The sequence below is a fragment of the Boleophthalmus pectinirostris genome, unplaced genomic scaffold (assembly GCF_026225935.1).
Source record: "Boleophthalmus pectinirostris isolate CB_2022bp ecotype Guang Dong unplaced genomic scaffold, ASM2622593v1 HiC_scaffold_3, whole genome shotgun sequence".
In the NCBI taxonomy this organism is placed as follows: domain Eukaryota; kingdom Metazoa; phylum Chordata; class Actinopteri; order Gobiiformes; family Gobiidae; genus Boleophthalmus; species Boleophthalmus pectinirostris.
Genome location: NW_026571299.1, coordinates 27,787,147 through 27,804,188, shown reverse-complemented (window position 1 = coordinate 27,804,188; position 17,042 = coordinate 27,787,147). Strand labels below are relative to the sequence as shown.

The 17,042-nt window shown below is 39.0% G+C and overlaps 1 protein-coding gene across 1 annotated transcript in view; it reads right to left on the bottom strand.

The window, feature by feature from the left end:
• Positions 1–384: 384 nt before the first annotated feature.
• The window catches only part of mdfi (MyoD family inhibitor), a 64,792-nt gene continuing 48,134 nt past the window's right edge, over positions 385–17,042 (bottom strand). The window contains exons 4-5 of the mRNA XM_055160327.1: positions 3,978–4,352; positions 385–1,592 (exon numbers count right to left, since the gene is read on the bottom strand). Of these exons, the coding sequence (XP_055016302.1) occupies positions 1,339–1,592; positions 3,978–4,352 (629 nt within the window). The 3' untranslated portion in view covers positions 385–1,338. The remainder of the gene's footprint in view (positions 1,593–3,977; positions 4,353–17,042) is intronic.

The following is a 17,042-nucleotide window of genomic DNA, read 5'->3' as shown; positions in this document are numbered from 1 at the left end:
GTGCATAGACCTGTTGGCTTCGGAAGGCTTGGTGAACAGTTGATGTTCCTTATAGCTGACAAATGCTTTCTAGGTCAGTTGGACACAAGGGGTTATCACATTCCCTCTTAAGACGACGTGTTGAACTTTGCCATGATTTGATGTCGTACTCTTCCAAGTAAATTCCAAACCAACTTTTTCCATGAAGCTTGTTTGATCTCACACGGAGAGCTCTCAAAACGAACGCTTCTGTAAACTTGGCTTGACCGATGAGACTTATGCATCTTCGTCATACTTTGGTTCTACACTGGTCCATCTTAATCTTGATCACACAGCCAAAGTTTATTTATTGATTGATTTGAGTTACCTAGAAACTTTATCGATGACGTGTGTTTAGTCCCAGGCGGAGAAGCTGGATTCAAACAGCTCTCAAATTCATCACAAATGACCTTATGGAAAATTTGAAGATGTGCATTTTTGTCGTCTTTTGATAATACTTCAAGTTAATCCCGATCCCTCAGTCAATACAGAATAAAACTTCCAACTTTTTCCATTGTCTCACATGGAGAGCTCTCAAAAGGATTGCTTCTGTAAACTGGGCTTGACCGATAAAACTTGCGCGTCTTCATCTCGATCACACAGTCAAAGTTGATTGACTGATTTGAGTTACCTAGAAACTTTATGGATGTGTGCAAAGTCTCGAATGGAGAAGCTAGATTTGAATAGCTCCAAATTCATCACTTATGACCTGATGGATACCTGAATGACAAGTCTTGACCGATAAGACTTATGCGTCTTCGTCATACTTTGATCTACACCGCTCCAACTTAATTTGATCGAGCAGTCAAGAATAAACCATCAGTAAAGTGTGTTTGGAGGAGGTGGAGAAGCTAGATTTCAATAGCTTCAGTATGCCTTTTGATGATGGAAAACTGAACTTGAAGACAACTTTTTTTTTTTTTCCATGAAGCTTGATTGGTCTCACATGGAGAGCTCTCAAAACCATTGCTTCTGTAAACTTGGAACTTAACTGGTCTTGACCAACAAGACTTGTATCTTCATCATACTTTGTCTCGATCACAGAGTCCGGAATAAACCATGCAACTTTATCAATGAATCAAATTTGCCTTTTGATGATAGAAAAATGAACTAGAAGACAATTTTGAACTAGAAGACAACTTTTTTTTCCAAGAAGATTGCATGGTCTTACAGGGCGAGCTCTCAAAACCATCGCTTCTGTAAACTTGGCATTAACTGGGCTTGAACGAGAAGACTTAAGCATCTTCGTCGTACTTTGGTTCACGTTAATCCCGGTAGCTCAGTTGAGAAGACCCCTTATCGCTCAGATCCCGGTGGTCCTCAGGAGGAGAAGCAGAGGCTACAGCACTCCATGCAGATCTCCAGACAGTCGGCGGACTCGCAGCAGGCGTCGATGATCCCACAGTCCATGTCACAGGGCAGGTCACAGTCCCCACACTCCTCTGAGGCGCAGCAGCAGCAGAAGCACGAGTCGTCCCCCGCACACGACCCGCAGGTGGCGCAGTCCAACACGATGTTACACAGCGTCAAGAACTCGCAGAAGAGACACGCCAGGATGCAGTGCACGCAGCAGTCTGAGGAGAGACGAGAGGGAGGTTTAATGGACTTTGGAATATTAATACTTGAAATACTTGTAATTTTGATACTGCAGACGAGCAACATTCCGTCATCAACATTCCCTGGGGGTGTGATGCTAACTGAAAGCACTACACTGTTACAAGCTCTGTTACTTAAAGGGACAGTCTGGAATTTTAGACATAGGGCCTCTTTTCCTTGTGAACCAGAGTGTTGGAGACGTGTGGAGACACTTTTTTAAAAATTCCATCCTGTCCTTGTATTTGCAGAGGATCGCTGGGGCTAGGCTAGTGCATGTCAATGGCCATAGTTAGCCTGGCACTAAAAGCAGTCTTACCCACTCCACAAAACACCTGAAGCAAATCTATTATTACACAAGACTAAAGTAAAATCAACCTTACATTTGAAGGATTTATGTCTGAGCAGCAGCAGCGATTTGTACTTCCTGATAGAAAGCTCGGCAGCGGCGGACTGATATCACCTAGCACCTATCTTACCGGCAAAGTAAACTTGCGCTGCTGCTGAGAAAATAGTCCCTCAACATCCAAGGTTGCAAGGTTAGTTTTATTTCAAACATTATTCTATCAACACCGACATTCACATGGACAGTCTGGTGTAATAATAGATTTTCTTCGGGTGTTTAGTGGAGTGGGTAAAACTGTTTTTAGTGGCAGGATAACTATGGCTATTGACATGCACTAGCCTAGCACCAGCGACCTCTGCAAATACAAGGACTGGATGGAATATTTTAAAAAAGTGTCTCCACACGTCTCTAACACTCTGGCTCACTAGGGAAATGAGGCCCTATGTCCAAAATTCCGTACTGTCCCTTTAAAATAGACTTAATCTAAGCTTTATTTTAACTGAGTCGGAGCAGAAAGAAGACGAAAGCTGACTTGGTTGGAACTACAACAGATGAGCAGATTTGTACACTTAAAAAAAGTCTTTCACACATAAAATTACAGTCAGTGAATCCCTCTCACCATTTTGTTGAAAATCAAACAACTAAACAGGACCAGTAACACTTGTATTGATCACAAGCTCCTGAAAATGTGTTGTTTAAATCCTTTTTGGGCCATTCAAATAATAATAATAATAATACTTTTTTGTTGTTGTTATTTCTGCTGTGATTTCATTCATGTTATGTGTTCTATTGTAAAAGAATGTACATTTCTTACTTTCCCAAAATAAATACATAAATCAATCATAAATCAATTTTGTACATATTCTTGAGTTTTCAGATTATCTAAAAACTTTTTTGGTAGCCACTAATGTGTATTGTGTCACCATAGTAAAGCATTTCACCACAGAAATACACCCCCAGAGTGATGTCACCGCAAAGTATCAATTACTTAAAATGTATTTGTTATCTTATTATCTTATTATCTAGTGAATAATGAAATAAGCAAAGTTCTATCTTTTCTAAACTAGTTATATTGTGGTTTTGTATAGACAATAAAATCAGACATTACGTCAACATCCATCAACATAAATCATTTGCAAAGACAGATATTGGCAGCTACAACCATGATTTCATAATATAATTGGACGAGAAATGATTGCAATTATTCAGTCTTTTGTCAAAGATAAATATACATGGCTTTTGCACTTTGTTCTGTCAGCAAACTGTTAGCGAGCTGTGATGAAACACAGCTCTTTTTTATTAGTAGGATTCTGTTGAGGCTTCATAACGTAAACAACTGCAGGCACATTCAAATTTGAGAGAAGACTGAAATATAAGAAGATGCAAGAACAAAAGAACAAGAATCACATGCATTTCCGTTTGTAGATGTCTAAACTGCTAACAAGTGCAAGATTTTTTTAAATAAAATTATCTCAGTAATTGAAGCCTTTGTGATTTGATAATTATGCCAACTGAAATTGCAATTTTGTTTTGAGTGCAACGTTGTGCTAGCCAGGCTGGTGCCACCTAGTGCCTCCGCTCAATTTCATTTCTCTCCAGCGACTAGGTCAGGAATCAGAATACACTAGATGGTTCACAAAAACCCTGGAAGTGCGAGTTCAGGCACCATCCAATCAGTGAAGAGCCATGTATTCTGTGTTGGCAACGATTCCTGAGATCAAGGATTTAAAGCCGGAAGAAAGAGAATGTTTGTGAATGGTAAAATTTTAAAAAGTACACACCAACTGTCAAGCGAACAAATTCTAACGCTGTGAGGACGGTTTCTACGAAGTGAAACCGTCTGATGTATCAAACTAACATTGTGGAGCCACTGTTAGTAACTAAACATACATTTGGTTCACACATTTGAATGCGTGAGTATGAGATTTTAAGTAACCTGAACAGACTCTTTCATGTAAAGTTTCTACTACACCCCCAACCCATGCCCTCCACCTGCTCCCTTGCCCCGCCTTGGCCTCACCGTCCTGGGCCTCTGTGGGGATCTGTGAGCTGTTACTCTTGGAGCTGCTCTTGCTCCTCTTGCTGCTCTGGGACGTGATGGAGGGGTTGGACTGGAGCTTCCTGGAGGAGTGCCTGGGACCAGCCGACGAGGAGGACGACGTGGACGAACCTCCCCGCGGAAGAGAGCCCAGTTTGGGGTGAGGGCCTCCGTTGCGCATCCCGTTGGCCTGGATGGAGTGCGTGAGGGGGGTGTGGGTTTGGTGGTTGTGGTGGGAAGAGGAGTGCGTGTGATGCGGGCAGTGTGCTTTGGTGCCATTCCGGAGGTGCCCGCTGCCCGGCTGGGTCCGACAGGGCTGGGTGTGGTGGACTGGGGTGGAGCGGGCCACAGGCTGACCTGACAAGAGAAGAAAATCAAAACATTAATAATACATTTTTACTTCTATTTTCCTCATATTTTTAGTGGTATTGGAGGCAGAGGTGATGTAGTAAGTTAAGTCTTCTTCTGTCGTCACCATGCAGGTCAAAACCTGTCATTGTGTACATGTGCAATACACTTCCCCTACGTTGCCCACTCAAATAACAATATGTTCTGTATATTTGTGACTGGCTGTGATTGGAAGGGCATGTGGTGTACAGTAAACTTTCCAAATACGGATTATTGTAGCTACAGAGTGACTGAATCTACCCTACAAAGACAGAACGCCGTAACATCAAGTTTGGTCAAAAATGAGTTCCTGTAATTTTGTTTGTATTGGAGACCTCCTTTATCATGTGAATAAATACCGTGAAAAATGCTCAAAATTGATCTTGACCAGTTCCTGTACTCTGCCTTTGTATCATGTGCCAAAAATAAGGAGTTGTGCAAAGGCAAAAAGAAACAGTGTGTGTTTTGTTTGTGATTTAGTTAATAAATATATTTTATTTTGAAATCCAACCTCTCACCTCCTTCTTTTTGTTGGGGCCTTGGCACAGAGTCTTAACACATTCAATAAATAAACCTTTGTATTGAATTATACTTCAATTATCTTTAAAGTGAAAGCATTTGGTGTGTGTATTCATACTGTACACACTATACTGCAAAGTAACTTGTGTGTCAAACTGTTTAACTGTGTAAGTGTCGCTGCATGATCCTGATCATAAACAGGAAACCCAAAGCTCTTCTGTATCATTTCAAACAAACTCCATAATGAATAGTTGAAAAGTTCTTATAATGAATCAAGCAAATAATGATCATGTCAGTCACTGCTTTTTGTCTTTGCATGACTCCTTATTTTTGGCTCATGATACAAAGGCAGAGTACAGAAACTGCCAATTTTTTTGCACACAAATATTTCTACATTATAGCAACTAGTCATCAAATTTTGGGAAACAGAAACTTTGAAGTCATTGTTCTCAGTTTCACACTCTCAGTTAAGATCCTTTGCCTTTGTAGGGCAGTAATGCATAAACTACACTAAGTTGCTTAAGTAGTGATGAGGAATACGGCTCAGTTTGAATTTTAAAGAGCCCATACTACGCCTTTTCCCGATCTGTGTTAAAATGTTTCCCCCTCATTCACACATGTTTAACACACAAACCCTGCACATTTATGCTGAGTTCTTTTCCCAGACTGAAAATGTGGTATTACAGGAAGTGCTCCACTGTCTTAGAATTATTTGGATGATTTCAGTCCTGGAATTGCCAATCTCTACTGAACTTAAGTTAAAAGGTTGCTGTTAACTTTAAAACTACTGCTTCTTGACATCACAAGGTGGCACAGAGCATTTTGAAGTCTGGAGATGTAGACACACTCAAAATGATGGGGTACTCAGATACGTGTGAATAAAACAACACACAACTCCGGATCAGTTTTTGAAGAGGTAACAACATTGGAACACGACTTAAAGCTCACAAGATTCCATTTTGCGTAATATAGGACCTTTAAGAAAACCGTCTTTGTCACCTTGGGGAAAATCAGTGTCTGCTTTTAAGTGACAAGGTGCCAGACTGATCATGGATGAAACGGAGCGTGTAGAATAGACTGAGACCCAGACCAGGACCAGACCAGAGCAGATGTGTGGAGCTCCAGGTCAGACTGAGGGAGGAGTCTGACCTCTGCTTTACTCCTCTGTCTAGACTCTTACGCAACTGTCCAGAGGAGAGAGAACTGCCCCATTCTGTATGTCTGAAGGGAGGAATGACCCAAGAGTAGTGTCCTTTTAAAATACTATATTATACAAGTCCTTCCAATATCACTGGGTCGAATATGACTTTGTTTACTATGTTGTCTTCATTCATAAAAAACAAAACAAACACATATTTACACTTTTAGATTGTGGTTTTTAGTGGATAACCAATAACAACTACTAAACTACTATACTTTTTAATGAAGATACTATTTCATTTGATCATATTATGGCATCTTCTTTTCATTTGTAAAGTAGTGATTTGGTTATAGAAATAAGTTTACTTTAAACTACTGCACACAAGTATACAATAAAATACAACTGGGTATACCAAGACGGCAGTGATGGATCGAAATGAAGTAAAAGTAGTAAAGTACTGTATTTAAAATTCATCAAAAATCACAAAAATTCATCAAAAATCACTGTATTTTAAGCTTTATTAGAACCCAAAATCTACGCGAAATACTTTAACTTTTGACTTTTTACTCTAAGTACATTTTTAAACAGGTACTTTAATACTTTTACCCAAAGATGCATTGTGTAACTTTTCTGGTGGAGGGCCCGTCAGATGCTTTTGCTTGCTCCATGGATACGTTATGGCTCGGTCTGGAATGTTTCACAGTATGGCATTAAACATTTCTACCATCATGGAGACCAAACTAGACTAAGATACAGGTCAGATCTGTGGAGAGGTGACCCCGCTCAAAGTCAGAATGCCTGTATTTTTGAGGTATAAAACCACCTATAATCGAATGAATGCAAAGTAGAGCTGTTTAATGTCATACTGTGGAACATTCCAAGCAGAGCAATGACCATGGAGCATTTGATGGACCTTCCACTAGTAAAATTACACAATGCATCTTTGAGTAACAAAACTGAACACTTCTTCCACTGCAAGAAGGACCAAAAATGCAATTACGGTGTAATTTTCATGGATCAAGTTGAGAATTTTCTTTATAGAATCAGAAACTAAAGCGACACACACCAAAATCTCTTTACAGAATAATGTAAAATTGTAAAACTTTTGCAATACCACTTGTTAATAAGCTACACTGTGCAACTTTTCTGATGGAAGCTTGACTGCTCGTCTCCATGAAGATGCTATTGCTGAAATGTGCTAGCCAGGCTGGCGCCATCTAGTGCCTCCAATCCATTTCATTACACTAGACGGTTCACAAAAACCCGGAAGTGTGAGTTCAGGCACCAGCCAATCAGCAAAGAGCCATGTATTCTGTGTTGTCAATGATTCCCGAGATTGAGGATTTAAAGCCCTAACAAAGAGAATGTTTGGTGAATTTTATCAAGGGGAAAGACGTTATTGCCCTTCTTCCTACGGGATTTGGAAAAAGTTTAATATACCAGTTAGCCCCGTTAGTGGCGCATTACATATGTCACGACCAAATAACAGCGATTGGTTAAATGGAAAAAGTACCCGCCTACTGTCAAGCAAACAAATTCTAACACTGCAAGGTCAGACAGTTTCTACAAAGTGAAACCGGCTGATGAATCAGGCTAGAAATGTTTCATGCCATGACATTAAACAGGAATCTCCATGGAGTCAAGCAGGTGATGTTGCAAGGCCAAGTTACAGGTCAGATCTGCGACGTGAACGTGCTCCCAGCTAAGGGCCTGTGTACACGAGAAAGCATGCGGGTAAAAATTACAAAATATTTTATTGGAAGTGCCTTTCGTTTAGATGGTGACGCCGTTTTTGGGGCTTAAAAATGCAAAAATGTGAGACCACCCTCCAGAGTGGAAAAGTTGAATACTCTCCTCCGTAATGTTTCCTTCTACACTGCCCAAGACGCAAAACTCTGGTCAGATCTGCTCTCATTGCGTACACGTTTACGTCACATACATATGCATACTCAATCGAATTCCACACACTTTTGCGACACCTCCCGAAAACGCTCGTCTAAACGCGGAATAAAAAGTGAAGATGCGGCGCCATTTTTGCGTCTTCTGTTCAGACAGTCATCATATAAACGTAGCCTTAGAATGCATATTTTTCAAGACAATAAAATCCCCCATACTTAAATAAATGTAAGTTATACAAGTTTAACGCAATACTGTGAAATAATTCTCCACGGATACAAGCAGGTGATGGACCCTTCCCCCCAAAAGTTGCACAGTGCACCTTTACACTGAAGCATAGCGCTGATTTATTTGATTTCACAGCCACAGTCTTGTCTGTATCTCCTCACACGGACCTCCTCTGGGCCAACCCAAACACACGCCCTGAAACTGGACACCGCTGGGAGCCACCACTTACATATTATGCTAGTATTTAATATCCTACAGAGGCCCCAAATATTTCCTTACCCCAAAACATATGGTGCACAAGAGGTGTGGCTACACTTAAGGAGATGTAGGACAAACTGAGAAAAATAATATACACATTTCTTCAATTGACTTCAGAAATCAGACTTATGATTTGACTAGTTTTGAATTTAATTGGTAAGAATAGGGCTGGGGTAGGGCAATACTGACAACAATTGAGTATACTGATAACAATTTGAGAAGTAACGTTGGGTTTTAAAGTGGTAGTTGAGGTATCAGAAGTAGAAGTTTCAGAAGGGGGACAAAAACAGGACCAAAAGTACAAAAAGGGATCAAAAAGTACAAAAATATAAAAAATAAGTACAATAATATACTCTTACTTAGAAGTTTACAACATACCGTATTTTCCGGACTATTGAGTGCACCTGAATATTCGGTGCATCAACAAAATTTTAACAAAATGTTTTAAATTGTACATATATAGGCCATAACTGAATATAAGACGCAGGTGTCCACGTCTTCAAGAACGTTTTCAAGTTCAGGCCGTCAGGGTTCAAAGTGTGAGAAAACAGTAGTGGCTTATAGTCCGGAATTTACGGTATATATTTGTTTCTATTTTCATAAAAATATTAAACTTTTTGCAACATTTTCCATCAAAAACGGTTAATGCAATCTTCAAAACAATATAATATCAATAATTCAAAGACTAGACATTCTGATTTCTTATATTATGCTTTTTTGTCATCTGGAGTAACAAAACTCATCTAAAAAAATCTAATTCATACATAAAAATCACACAAATGTTGCTAATATTAAGGGAAACAAATCTTAACAAAAGTAACAGATGCAAAAGTCAAAACTTCTCCAGACTATATTGAGTCTTTGTTATAGCTTACAGTCCAGAGTTCCTGCATGTGTACAGTAGTCCTACAAACTCACTGCTAAACTCTGAGCTGTGTTAAAGAGTGTTTTCATTAGTGCGCGGGACAGATAACCCGGCGGCCATGTTTGTTTTGGCTCAGAACTACAACCCCCAAAACCCAAGCCACTGTTTTTAGAGATTCTTTCATTGAGCGTTTTCAGCTTTTTCGCCCCGCTCCAGATGTTTGGCAGGATGTGAAGGCTGTGTGAGTTTGACCAAGAAGAAATACTGAAAACGAGCTGAAATCAGAGCGTGCTGCCAAGGCATTGTCCCTGTATTGTAATAATAATAGAAAGTTTGGTCGTTCAGGTCCAAATCTACTCTACCCAAGCTCATGTCGACTTTTAAAATCTAATTGTGTTTAATAAGCCAATATGTCAATATGGGTAATCTAAATAAAACTTTGTATATGTATAAAAAACATGCGAAAATGGGTCCCTACTGTTGAAGGAGCTTGTTTGGAGTAAATTTTAGGGGTGTAACGATATCCAAGTCTCACGACACGATATTTAGTACAATATTCACGATAGTTCACGATATGGTGGGGAGACTCATGATTACCCATGTAACAATATCCAAATCTCTCGGTACGATATTTTCACAATACACATCTCATGATACGATATTTATTGGGATATTTTGTGGAGTTAACAAAACTGTGAATATGCGACTTTTTCCTCTTAAAATGCCTTGAGAAGACTCAATCCAAAGAACTAAGACTTAAAAGTGTTTAGAGCTGTTTTTTCTTCTTGTAGGCTGCACTGAAATGGAGCAAAGGATCATGGCCTATGTAGTTCCCTCTGTCTTTTTGCTGCACCATAACTCTTAATTTAAGCAAAAAGACTTGTAATTCGATATATTGTGATGGTCCACGATATTATTGTGAGAACTTTGACAATACGATGTCACGGTATTTCAGTTATTGTTACACCTTTAGTAAATTTGAGTAAAAATATGTCAAAATCTTAAGAAAAAGAGTCAAAATTGAGATCTGATTCAAAGTGGTGCACTGTGTAACTTTTTGCTTGTCGCCATGGAGATATTACTGTTTTGCCTTGATTATGTCACAGCATGGAAATAAACTTGGTAATCACAATGGAGATAAGTCAATAGTCAGGTCTATGGAGAAGCAAGCCTGCATATGGCAAGAATTCATGTTCTTTTAATGGATTTTTGAGCTGTAAAAAACTTGTAATCAGGGGTGTAGTGTGTGTGGTACGTGGGGGTACGCCGTCCACCTACTTCGCCTGATGTGAGATATAAAAATCAGCAGCAGCGAGTTGTACTTCCTGATAGAAAGTTTGGCAGCGGTGGACTGATATATGAGAAAATAGTCCCTCAACATTCGACGATTCATGCGATGCAAGGTTGAATGGAATATTTTAAAAAGTGTCTCTACACGTCTCCAACAGGCTCACTAGGAAATGAGGTCCTGTGTCCAAAATTCCGGACTGTCCCTTTAAGTAGCTAGACAAGACATTTTTACTGCTTCTTGAATGGTTATTGTCTATTTTTACTACTTCTATTTAAGTGATTTACAGTAATTGTGTGTTCTATTTCTGGCTCCGAGTTTGACCTCTTTTGTGAGCTCTCCTCTCAGACAGTGGTAAAAAGTGCAGATCTTTTGAGAGTCAGAGTTTTGCAACACATTTTTACTTCTACTTGAATAATTATCGTCTGTTTTTACTACTTCTGTTTGAATCATTTACAGTAATTGTGTATGCTATTTCTGGCTCCGATCCGCACTGGGTCACACATAAGCATGAATGGTTGCTATAGTGTTGATATAAGCACATTTTTGTCAGACTCCTCTCATACTCTGGTCCCTTTCTGCATGTTTGACCTGGTTTGTGAGCGCTCCTCTCAGACAAAGGGCCCTTGTTCCTTCTGCTGCTGCTGCTGCTCAGAGTGTAGCACGTGTTGTTGCCTGCAGATATTGGGAGTGTGAGTGGGTCTAAGCTCAGCCCTGATCTGAGATGGACTGTGAAATCTCTATCTGGTCTGAAGTTAAAGGTCTTACATGACGCAAAATTGACTCTTGTGAGGTTTAAGACGCGTTACAATGTTGTTACGTCATCAGAAACAGACCCGGAGTTGTGTTTTGTTCATTTATTAAGCTGACAGCTACCTTTTATTCAGTAGAAATTCTCAATTCCAGATCTGAAATTATCCAAATGATTCATGTGAAGGTGTGTGGAGTTTAAAAACACAGTGGACGGCTTCCTGTATTACCACATGACATCACAAGGTCATTCTGAGAGAAGAACTCAGCCAAAATATGCAGGGTTTGTGAGTTAAACATGTGTGAATGAAACAAAACACAACTCCAGGTCTGTTTGTGATGAGGAAACAACATTATAACAACATTAGATCAGAAAATACAAAAACTTCATTTAGAGCACACTCGAAAAAAAAAAATCTAGCTAATAGGGATGTAACAATAACCAAAATATCGTGATATTGTATCATTGCAGTTCTCACATTAATATCGTGGACCATCACAATATATCGAATTACAAGTCTCTTTGCTTAAATGAAGAGTTATGGTGCAGCAATAGCTAAAAAAGACAGAGGGAACTACATAAACCATGATCCTGTTGCTCCATTTCAGTGCAGACTACAAGAAGAAATGACAGTTCTAAACACTTTTAAGTCTTAGTTCTTTGGATTAAGTCTTGTCAAGGCATTTTAAGAGGAAAAAAGTAGCATATTCACAGTTTTGTTAGCTCCAACAAATATTGTACTGTGAGATGTATATCGTGAAAATATTGTACTGAGAAATTTGGATATTGTTACATCCCTAATCGTGAGTCTCCCCACCATATCGTGAGCTTTCCCACGATATCACAATAAATTAAATTGAGAGCATTTATCTTTGAGTAAATTTAACTTGACAAGTGTAATTATCTACAAATGGAATAAGTGTGTTTTTCCTAATTCAAGCAACATTCAATTTTGTTTCTTATTTTAAGTGCAAAAAGTTGTTGTTTTTCTAATTTAAGTGTAGCAAGATGTATTTTCATATTTTAAGTACAAAAAGTCTTATTTTACTTTCTTAAAAACTTTCTTAATTCAAGTCAGAACTTGGCCAGATTTTGTTTTCTGCAGTACAGTGTTGACTAGTTTACATTTTCTTCAAATCTCTAAATTTGGTTGCACAGAATGCATTCATTTTGATGTATAAAGCTATGTTTATATGATGACGGTTTGAACAGAAGACGTAAAAGTGGCGTAGTGTCTTCACTTTTTTTCCGCCTTTAGACGAGTTTTTTCGGAAGGAAATCTGTGCATACGGTGACGTACAAGTGTGTGGAATTGGATTGGGTATGCATGCCAGACGGCTCGGTCGTGATGCGAGGTGGTGATGTTTGTTACATAAACGTGTACAGATGAGTGTGAGCAGATCTGACCAGAGTTTTGCATCTTGGTCAGTGTAGACGGAAACGCTACAGCGAACCGTATTCAACTTTTCTGAACATCCTAATTTCTCACCATGATGTGATTATTGAGCACTTCTCACAATTTATAGTGATTGGATTGGAGTTCTGTTTTGCCACGGTGTCAACGGTAACAACAACTAGTATGCTAACAGCGCAGTTCCAGATAACTGAATGGTAAAACCCTTTATAATCAGGTGCAGACAGAACCTAAGATACTTATTTTGACCTCCTTTGCTGCTTATGTAACATATCTGTAATGCAACACGTATTTTGCGCAAATACACAGAAAATAATCGGGTACAGTCTCTTTAAGTAGGTCACAGTTTTGCGCGTTCGTTTTTGTTCACTTGTTAACTTTGATTTAGCTCCAAAGAGATCTGGTTCTCGCGTGTGTATCCTTACTTAAACCTTACCCTGCATGACCCTTTGTGCTGTTTCAATGCGGCCACCAAAAGGAAATACTGCAAAACATAATCAGATGTTGTGCTCAAACACGCGTATCATTGCCAACTTTTAATTTTTACTTGTCAACTTTACTTTCATTCAGCGATATTTTACCGTAAAGTTTTGGTTCTCTGCCTACAAGGTAACTTCATCGCTAAGCCCCAAAAACCCAATGACTCCAAACTAGTCAAAAGTACTCAAGAAAAATACTTTGAACTTCATGCCTTTTAATCCATGCATAGATACTCGTTTTTGCAGTCAGTACGCACACACACAATGGGTTTTTATGTTTTTCATTCATTTTCCTGGAGATTGAGCCTAAACGTAACCATAGCTACTACTTGATAATCCAAATCTGAACATTAAACGGCAGATATTACGCTATTTTTCCGATCTGTGTTCTAATGTTGTTTCTTCATCACAAACAGTCCTGGAGATGTGTTTTGTTTCATTCACACATTCACACACAAATCCTCTGCTCAACCTTGTGATGTCAAGTGGTAATACACAGGAAGTGCTTCACTGTGTTTGTGTTTTTAAACTCCACACACCTTCGTTTAGAATCAGTTGGGTAATTTCAGATCTGGGATTTCCAATCTCCACTAAACTGCCCAACAAAGGCAGGGCATTGTAACATCAAGTTTGGTCAAAAATGAGTTATGTCATTTTGTTTGTATATGAGACTTCCTTTATCACGTGAATAAATATCAAAATATTGAGCTCAAAATTGACCTTGACCAGTTCCTGTACTCTGCTTTTGTATCATGAGCCAAAAATAAAGAGTCATGCAAAGACAAAAGGCAGAAACTGTGTGTGTTTTGTTTGTGATTTAGTTCATAAATATATTTTAATTTAAAATCCAACCTCTCGCCTTCTTCTTTTTGTTGCAGCCTTAGCACAGAGTCTTAACACATTCAATAAAAAACATTTGTATTCAGTTATACTTCAATTATCTTGAATGTGAAAGTATTTGGTGTATTTATTCATACTGTACACATTATACTGCAAAGTCACTTGTGAGTCAAACTGTTTAACTGTGTAAGTGTTGCCGCATGATCCTGATCTGCACGAAACGGGGAAATCTAAAACTCTTCTGTATCATTTCAAACAAACTCCATGTTGACTTGACCTTCGTGGATGGAAGTAAATCAAGCAAATAATGATCATGTCAGTTTCTGCGTTTTGCCTTTTGCACGACTCCTTATTTTTGTCTCATGATACAAAGGCAAAGTACCGGAACTGCCAAATAAGGGTCAAAGGTCAATTTTGAACTCAATATTTTTCGCATACAAATATTTCTTCATTATAGAAACTAGTTGTCAAATTTTGGGAGCCCGACTTATTTTACTTTTGTCTGGACAAAAGAGAAACTTTGAAGTCATTTTTCTCAGTTTCACACAGTTAAGGTCTTTTTCCTTTGTAGGGCAGTAAACAAAAGGTAAAAAGTAAAAGTTAACTTGAAAACTACCACTACATACTACATCATAAACGGTGGAGTGGAGCATTCTGAGCTTTAGATATGTAAACAGACTCATAATAAAGGATTACTCAAGCATGTGTGAATGAAATAAAACCCAGTTCCAGGAGGTAACGATGTCCTAACACGGCTTAAAGCTCACAAGAGTCAATCTGCGTAATATAAGACCTTTAAACCATGTCATTGATCTAATAATAAAGGATTTACGTCATTGGGACCTGATTTCAGTCCACACGATGTGAAAAATGCCTGTCATCACACACACACACACATACACACCCACACTCAAACGCACTACCGTCACACCAAAACCATGAAATTATTAACATTTAGTATTTCCCACAAGCACAAGCTTCCAAACCAAAATACCAAAAAACTGCCTCTAATCCAGCTTGGGCTTCTTTATGGGGCCAGATCTGCGCCAAGTCAGACTGGTGTTAAAATACAACTGTGCCAAAGGGTACAGAAAACACAGAGAAAAAGGGAGAGAGGGAGCGGGAGGCAAAACTCAAATGACTAAATCTTCAAGCAGGGTAAGCAGTTTGTGAATATTGATAATTTTTGCTTTGTTTTAACACAATCTGATCATAAAAACTACAACAAATGAGGTGATTTGTGGGGACTATACACATTCATGTTGTTCACGGGCTCCTGAAAACTTTTTTGACTATGTTTGCTATGTATGCATTGTGTTACCATGGTAATTTGAAACATTCTACCATAGACATACATGTAGTACACCTCCAGCGTGATGTCAGATATCAATAGGAAGCAGTTAGGATAGCAATTAAATTCATGTTTCATATTTTACAAGGCAATTTTACACACAATATTAAAGATAAGCTAAACTAAAACACAAATCCCCTACGTTTCAGAACATGTTTGTAGAAGATATGATCATGTGGAGCATTCCTCATCATCCAGTTGAAACAAAACACTGGCATCTTAGGTTAAAAAACCCACAATGCTTCCTTCGACTGTTTCAAAATACCCTTTCAGTAAGTCTTTCACCTCAAGTTCAAATCAGGTCCCCAGTGCATCTGTGACCACAATTACTGTACCATGACTTAAACAAACCACATGATTCTATTTTCTAATCTATGTTCTACTGTTGTTTCCTCATCACAAACACAGTTGGAGTTGTGTTTTGTTTCGTTCACACATGTTTAACACACAAACCCTGCAGATTTAGGCTGAGCTCTTTTCTCAAGGTTGGTAATAGAGGACGTATTCCACTGTGCTTTTTAAACTCCATACACCTTCAGTAGAATCATTTGGATGATTTCTGCTCTGGAATTGCCAACTTCTACAGAACTGAAGGTTAAAGGCTGTTAAATTGAAAGCTACCACTTCATGATATCACAAGGTGGAACCATAGACTGCATATATGAATAGACATAACTCATGCGCAAGTCGTCGCATTCCAAATAGGAACCTTCTAACCCTGGCCCCTTTCTTTGTACAGTGGTTTACTCATTTATCGCGGGGGTTATGTTCTAAAAATAATCTGCGATAGGTGAACACCACACGCTTTATAAACTTTTCTCAGACAGGACACGTGCCTTTTTTGCATCCTTCTTAAAACTTACAGCTGCTGTCGTCCTTATGTTATTTTCCTCCTTCTTCATGTAACAAACCAAAGATTCATTTAGTCTGTAATGGAGCCTACAGCACAGTTCTGCAGTACAGCACCGCACCCACCCGTTAACCCAAGATGATATCAAACTTTTGCACTGCATACGCCATGGACTGAACCAAGACTAAACCAGGACTAACCCAGAACTAACATAGGACTGATTCCAGGATTGAAGAGGAGGACTAATCCTGGATTGAACTAGGACTAAAACAAGAGTAAACCAGGGCTAAACCAGGACTAAACCAGACCTGAACCAGGACTCGCTGTCGGGATAGGCTCGGGGGTGACCTCAGGAGAAAGGACCCGCGCAGAGCTCTGCACCTCATGGAGGTAAGATCGGCAATGGCCTGATCGCACTTTCCGGACAAACTGCTCGGCGTTCTCTCTCTTAAGTCCAAGATTAGTCCTGGTTTAAACCTGTTTTAGTCCGTGTTCATACGCTGTAAAAAAAAAATCATGCAAAGTTGCACTAAAAAAAATCCATGAAACAGCGTGGGACGACTGTACCTGATGCTGTGATCCTACTCATTACCTCCACCAAGGAGGTTATGTTTTTGCCGGCGTTTGTCTGTTTGTTTGTTTGTCTGTTAGCAACATAACTCAAAAATTATGGACCGATTTTGATGAAATTTTCAGGATTTGTTGGAAATGTGAAAAGGAAGAACTGTTTTCATTTTGGGGGTGATCCAAAAGAAATCCTGGATTCTGGATCACTTTGAA